We start from the raw sequence: 7,500 nt of genomic DNA, 5'->3' as shown, positions 1-7,500 counted from the left end.
CTGCACCCTGCTAGAGGCACACTGCACTCTGCTAGAGCCACACTGCACTCTGCTAGAGGCACACTGCACCCTGCTAGAGCCACACTGCATTCTGCTAGAGTCACACTGCTAGAGGCGCACTGCACTCTGCTAGAGCCACACTGCATTCTGCTAGAGGCGCACTGCACCCTGCTAGAGCCGCACTGCACTCTGCTAGAGCCGCACTGCACCCTGCTAGAGCCGCACTGCACCCTGCTAGAGGCACACTGCACCCTGCTAGAGGCACACTGCACTCTGCTAGAGCCACACTGCACCCTGCTAGAGCCACACTGCACCCTGCTAGAGGCACACTGCACCCTGCTAGAGCCACACTGCACCCTGCTAGAGCCACACTGCACCCGGCCATGCCCTGAACACTCACCTTCCCTATCGGCCATGCTGTCGAAGAACAGCCAGTCGGTGGGCAGGGCTCCGTGCTTCACAAAGCTCACGTAGTGGCTGGTCTGGATGCATGTGACAGCGAAGAGAGCCAATCGCTGCCGAGTGCCCTGCACTGGTCCCGCCCACGGGCCTTTGGGCACGCTCAGTGACTCTGGCCTGTGAGAGACACGCTTCCTGTGGCTGTGCACCTGGGGGGAACATAACAGAACAGTCACCATGTTGATAACAGCGTGCATGGAGGCTACAGACTGTGGGTACCTGTCTGTTATAGGTACAGGCATGTGCTACAGGTGTGGCAGTTACCTGTGTGTTACAGATGTGGCAGTACTGTTTGATGCAGCCAGGTGTGATGTCATGGTCCTTGTAGCACAGGTGACACTCCCACTCTGCCACAGACTGACAGATACTGCAGAGCCTGAGAGCTGTGGGGGGAGGACCTGTTACTGCTCAACACACACACACCTGCTACACACACACACACACCTGCTCAACACACACACACACAAACACCTGCTACACACACCTGCTACACACACACCTGCTACACATACCTGCTACACACACACACACACCTGCTCAACACACACACACCTGCTCAACACACACACACACACCTGCTACACACACACACACCTGCTACACATACCTGCTACACACACACACCTGCTCAACACACACACACCTGCTCAACACACACACACCTGCTGAACACACTCACCTGCTATACACACCTGCTCAACACACACCTGCTCAACATACACACACCTGCTACACACACCTGCTCAACACACTCACACCTGCTATACACACCTGCTCAACACACTCACACCTGCTATACACACCTGCTCAACACACACCTGCTACACACACACACACACCTGCTCAACACACACACACCTGCTACACACACACACCTGCTCAACACACTCACTCACACACACCCTCACACACACCTGCTCAACAAACACTCACACACATCTGACTCTCCAATCAGCCTAGCCTGCATGTGTTTGGACTGTGGGAGGAAGCTGGCCGGCCAGCGACTGAACTCAGGAACTCCTTCTTGCAGAGATGCACAATTGCTGACAGTGTGTGACTGACCGTGTGTGTATAGCTGTGTGTGTACGACTGTGTGTGTACGACTGTGTGTGTATGACTGTGTATATAGCTATGTGTGCATGACTGTGTGCATGACTGTGTGTATGACTGTGTATGACTGTGTGTGTATAGCTATGTGTGCATGACTGTGTGTGTATGACTGTGTGTGTATAGCTGTGCATGACTGTGTGTGTACACTTGTGTATGACTGTGTGTGTATAGCTGTGCATGACTGTGTGTGTATGACTGTGTGTGTATAGCTGTGTATGACTGTGTGTATGACTGTGTGTGTATGACTGTGTGTGTATAGCTGTGTATGACTGTGTGTGTATAGCTGTGTATGACTGTGTGTGTATAGCTGTGTATGACTGTGTGTATGACTGTGTGTGTATAGCTGTGCATGACTGTGTGTGTATGCCTGTGTGTGTATAGCTGTGCATGACTGTGTGTGTATGACTGTGTGTGTATAGCTGTGTATGTATGACTGTGTGTATGACTGTGTGTGTATAGCTGTGTATGACTGTGTGTATGACTGTGTGTGTATGACTGTGTGTGTATAGCTGTGTATGACTGTGTGTGTATGACTGTGTGTATGACTGTGTGTGTATAGCTGTGTATGACTGTGTGTATGACTGTGTGTGTATAGCTGTGTATGACTGTGTGTGTATAGCTGTGTATGACTGTGTATGACTGTGTGTGTATAGCTGTGTATGACTGTGTGTATGACTGTGTGTGTATAGCTGTGTATGACTGTGTGTATGACTGTGTGTGTATAGCTGTGTATGACTGTGTGTGTATAGCTGTGCATGACTGTGTGTGTATGACTGTGTGTGTATAGCTGTGTATGACTGTGTGTGTATAGCTGTGCATGACTGTGTGTGTATGACTGTGTGTGTATAGCTGTGTATGACTGTGTGTATGACTGTGTGTGTATAGCTGTGTATGACTGTGTGTATGACTGTGTGTGTATAGCTGTGTATGACTGTGTGTGTATAGCTGTGCATGACTGTGTGTGTATGACTGTGTGTGTATAGCTGTGTATGACTGTGTGTGTATGACTGTGTGTGTATAGCTGTGTATGACTGTGTGTATGACTGTGTGTGTATAGCTGTGTATGCCTGTGTGTGTATGACTGTGTGTATGACTGTGTGTGTATAGCTGTGTATGACTGTGTGTATGACTGTGTGTGTATGACTGTGTGTGTATAGCTGTGTATGACTGTGTGTATGACTGTGTGTGTATAGCTGTGTATGACTGTGTGTATGACTGTGTGTGTATAGCTGTGTATGACTGTGTGTGTATAGCTGTGCATGACTGTGTGTGTATGACTGTGTGTGTATAGCTGTGTATGCCTGTGTGTGTATAGCTGTGCATGACTGTGTGTGTATGACTGTGTGTGTATAGCTGTGTATGACTGTGTGTGTATAGCTGTGCATGACTGTGTGTGTATGACTGTGTGTGTATAGCTGTGTATGACTGTGTATGACTGTGTGTGTATAGCTGTGTATGACTGTGTGTGTATAGCTGTGTATGACTGTGTGTATAGCTGTGCATGACTGTGTGTGTATGACTGTGTGTGTATAGCTGTGTATGACTGTGTGTGTATAGCTGTGCATGACTGTGTGTGTATGACTGTGTGTGTATAGCTGTGTATGACTGTGTGTGTATGACTGTGTGTGTATAGCTGTGTATGACTGTGTGTGTATAGCTGTGTATGACTGTGTGTATGACTGTGTGTGTATAGCTGTGTATGACTGTGTGTATGACTGTGTGTGTATAGCTGTGTATGACTGTGTGTATGACTGTGTGTGTATAGCTGTGTATGACTGTGTGTGTATAGCTGTGCATGACTGTGTGTGTATGACTGTGTGTGTATAGCTGTGTATGACTGTGTGTATGACTGTGTGTGTATAGCTGTGTATGACTGTGTGTATGACTGTGTGTGTATAGCTGTGTATGACTGTGTGTGTATAGCTGTGCATGACTGTGTGTGTATGACTGTGTGTGTATAGCTGTGTATGACTGTGTGTGTATGACTGTGTGTGTATAGCTGTGTATGACTGTGTGTATGACTGTGTGTGTATAGCTGTGTATGCCTGTGTGTGTATGACTGTGTGTATGACTGTGTGTGTATAGCTGTGTATGACTGTGTGTATGACTGTGTGTGTATGACTGTGTGTGTATGACTGTGTGTGTATAGCTGTGTATGACTGTGTGTATGACTGTGTGTGTATAGCTGTGTATGACTGTGTGTATGACTGTGTGTGTATAGCTGTGTATGACTGTGTGTGTATAGCTGTGCATGACTGTGTGTGTATGACTGTGTGTGTATAGCTGTGTATGCCTGTGTGTGTATAGCTGTGCATGACTGTGTGTGTATGACTGTGTGTGTATAGCTGTGTATGACTGTGTGTGTATAGCTGTGCATGACTGTGTGTGTATGACTGTGTGTGTATAGCTGTGTATGACTGTGTATGACTGTGTGTGTATAGCTGTGTATGACTGTGTGTGTATAGCTGTGTATGACTGTGTGTATAGCTGTGCATGACTGTGTGTGTATGACTGTGTGTGTATAGCTGTGTATGACTGTGTGTGTATAGCTGTGTATGACTGTGTGTATGACTGTGTGTGTATAGCTGTGTATGACTGTGTGTATGACTGTGTGTGTATAGCTGTGTATGACTGTGTGTGTATAGCTGTGCATGACTGTGTGTGTATGACTGTGTGTGTATAGCTGTGTATGACTGTGTGTGTATAGCTGTGCATGACTGTGTGTGTATGACTGTGTGTGTATAGCTGTGTATGACTGTGTGTATGACTGTGTGTGTATAGCTGTGTATGACTGTGTGTATGACTGTGTGTGTATAGCTGTGTATGACTGTGTGTATGACTGTGTGTGTATAGCTGTGTATGTCTGTGTGTGTATAGCTGTGCATGACTGTGTGTGTATGACTGTGTGTGTATAGCTGTGTATGACTGTGTGTGTATGACTGTGTGTGTATAGCTGTGTATGACTGTGTGTATGACTGTGTGTGTATAGCTGTGTATGCCTGTGTGTGTATGACTGTGTGTATGACTGTGTGTGTATAGCTGTGTATGACTGTGTGTATGACTGTGTGTGTATGACTGTGTGTGTATGACTGTGTATGACTGTGTGTATGACTGTGTGTGTATAGCTGTGTATGACTGTGTGTATGACTGTGTGTGTATAGCTGTGTATGACTGTGTGTGTATAGCTGTGCATGACTGTGTGTGTATGACTGTGTGTGTATAGCTGTGTATGACTGTGTGTATGACTGTGTGTGTATAGCTGTGTATGACTGTGTGTGTATAGCTGTGCATGACTGTGTGTGTATGACTGTGTGTGTATAGCTGTGTATGACTGTGTGTATGACTGTGTGTGTATAGCTGTGTATGACTGTGTGTATGACTGTGTGTGTATAGCTGTGCATGACTGTGTGTGTATGACTGTGTGTGTATAGCTGTGTATGACTGTGTGTGTATGACTGTGTGTATAGCTGTGTATGACTGTGTGTGTATAGCTGTGCATGACTGTGTGTGTATAGCTGTGTATGACTGTGTGTATGACTGTGTGTGTATAGCTGTGTATGACTGTGTGTATGACTGTGTGTGTATAGCTGTGTATGACTGTGTGTATGACTGTGTGTGTATAGCTGTGTATGACTGTGTGTGTATAGCTGTGCATGACTGTGTGTGTATGACTGTGTGTGTATAGCTGTGTATGACTGTGTGTGTATAGCTGTGTATGACTGTGTGTATGACTGTGTGTGTATAGCTGTGTATGACTGTGTGTATGACTGTGTGTATAGCTGTGTATGACTGTGTGTGTATGACTGTGTGTGTATGACTGTGTGTGTATAGCTGTGTATGACTGTGTGTATGACTGTGTGTGTATAGCTGTGTGTGTATAGCTGTGTATGACTGTGTGTATGACTGTGTGTGTATAGCTGTGTATGACTGTGTGTATGACTGTGTGTATGACTGTGTGTGTATAGCTGTGTATGACTGTGTGTATGACTGTGTGTGTATAGCTGTGTATGACTGTGTGTATGACTGTGTGTATGACTGTGTGTGTATAGCTGTGTATGACTGTGTGTATGACTGTGTGTGTATGACTGTGTGTGTATGACTGTGTATGACTGTGTGTGTATAGCGGTGTATATAGCTGTGCCTTACTGTGGTCCAGCAGGTCGGTGATGTCCAGGGAGAGAGAGGGGATGATGGTGTCGTACATCTTGTAGTCCTTCCCAAACCTGGGCATGAGCAGCAGCAGGCAGGAGGGAGCCTTACCCAGAAAACACAAATCACTCACAGCAAACACAATCACTCACAGCAAACACAATCACTCACAGCAAACACAATCACTCACAGCAAACACAATCACTCACAGCAAACACAATCACTCACAGCAAACACAATCACTCACAGCAAACGCAATCACTCACAGGAAACGCAATCACTCACAGGAAACGCAATCACTCACAGGAAACGCAATCACTCACAGGAAACGCAATCACTCACAGCAAACGCAATCACTCACAGCAAACGCAATCATTCACAGGAAACGCAATCACTCACAGCAAACGCAATCATTCACAGGAAACGCAATCACTCACAGCAAACGCAATCACTCACAGCAAACGCAATCACTCACAGCAAACGCAATCATTCACAGGAAACGCAATCACTCACTGGAAACACAATCACTCACAGGAAATGCAATTACTCAAACAGCAAACACAATCATTCACAGGAAACACAATCACTCACAGCAAACGCAATCACTCACAGCAAACGCAATTACTCACAAACAGCAAAAACAATCACTCACAGGAAGCACAATCACTCACAGGAAACAATCATTCAAACAGCAAACAATCATTCACAGTAAGCACAATCACTCACAGCAAACACAATCACTCACTCACAGGAAACACAATCACTAGTTGCATAGTTAGTAAATGGTCGGCATTTATATAGCCTTGATTGAAAGTGCTGTAAAATTGCTTTGTCTCATTCACCCATTCATGAACACACTCACACACCAACGACAATTGGCTGCCATGCAAGGCATCAATCAGTTAATCAGGAGCAATTAGGGGTTCAGTGTCTTGCTCAGGGACACTTCAACACTCCCAGGGCGGAATCGAACCGGCAAACCTCCAACTGCCAGACAACCACTCTTACCGCCTGAGCCAATGTCGCCTCTCTTCATAATGGTGAAACCTGTGTGGTTTTGTAAGGCAGTAGTGTGGTTTTGTAAGGCAGTAGTGTGGTTTGTGTAGTTGTGTAGCAGAACTGTGTAGTTACACAACTGAGTACTTTAGCGAAACTTCAGTTGTGTGATCTTGCAAAGCAGTAGTGGGGTTTGCATAGCTGTGTAGCTGGGTAGTTTTGTAGTTGTATATTTGCAGCTGTGCAGTTGTGTGTTTACATCACCGTGCTTACCTCTGCAAACTTCAGGCCGGCGTGGAGGAAGGAGGTCTCCAGAAGGGCCTGCACAGTGGAGACTCGGACAGCAGGCCGGGGGGAGGAGCCAGGGGGCAGGGGCAGGGCTGGGGGAGGAGCCAGGGAGGAGCCAGGGGGCAGGGGCAGGGCTGGGGGAGGGAACAGCTGATACAGGTGACATTCCTGAGTCTGGAGACTGCCTAACCTTTGGAACATAAGCAATAGCATTAGCACCTACACCAACCCTCATTCTAATGCTAACACTACTGTAAACACCTACACCAATGCTCACGCTAATGCTAACACTACTGTAAACACCTTCACCAACGATTACGCTAATGCTAACACTACCATTAAAACTGACATGAACATTACTCTAAAGGTAACACTACTGTGAACATGGACATAAGCATTCATGCTAATGAGAACACTACCATTAACAGGGACATCACCTTATCTTCAGAAGTGGTTCCACTCTGAGCAGCTGGAATAGGTTGTTGAGAAATTCCTCTG

At 46.3% G+C, this 7,500-nt stretch overlaps 1 protein-coding gene across 1 annotated transcript in view; it reads right to left on the bottom strand.

The window, feature by feature from the left end:
- The window catches only part of si:cabz01101003.1 (ubiquitin carboxyl-terminal hydrolase CYLD), a 19,391-nt gene that overhangs the window by 2,004 nt on the left and 9,887 nt on the right, over positions 1-7,500 (bottom strand). Inside the window, exons 11-15 of the mRNA XM_061250780.1 lie at positions 7,440-7,500; positions 6,988-7,192; positions 5,716-5,824; positions 724-842; positions 401-608 (exon numbers count right to left, since the gene is read on the bottom strand). The exon at positions 7,440-7,500 is cut by the window's right edge and continues 3 nt beyond it. Coding sequence (XP_061106764.1) covers positions 401-608; positions 724-842; positions 5,716-5,824; positions 6,988-7,192; positions 7,440-7,500 — 702 coding nt within the window. The remainder of the gene's footprint in view (positions 1-400; positions 609-723; positions 843-5,715; positions 5,825-6,987; positions 7,193-7,439) is intronic.

The sequence above is a fragment of the Conger conger genome, chromosome 8 (assembly GCF_963514075.1).
Source record: "Conger conger chromosome 8, fConCon1.1, whole genome shotgun sequence".
Taxonomy (NCBI): Eukaryota; Metazoa; Chordata; class Actinopteri; order Anguilliformes; family Congridae; genus Conger; species Conger conger.
Note: the sequence above shows the minus strand (reverse complement) of the source record. Positions and strands in the feature narration are given on the sequence as shown.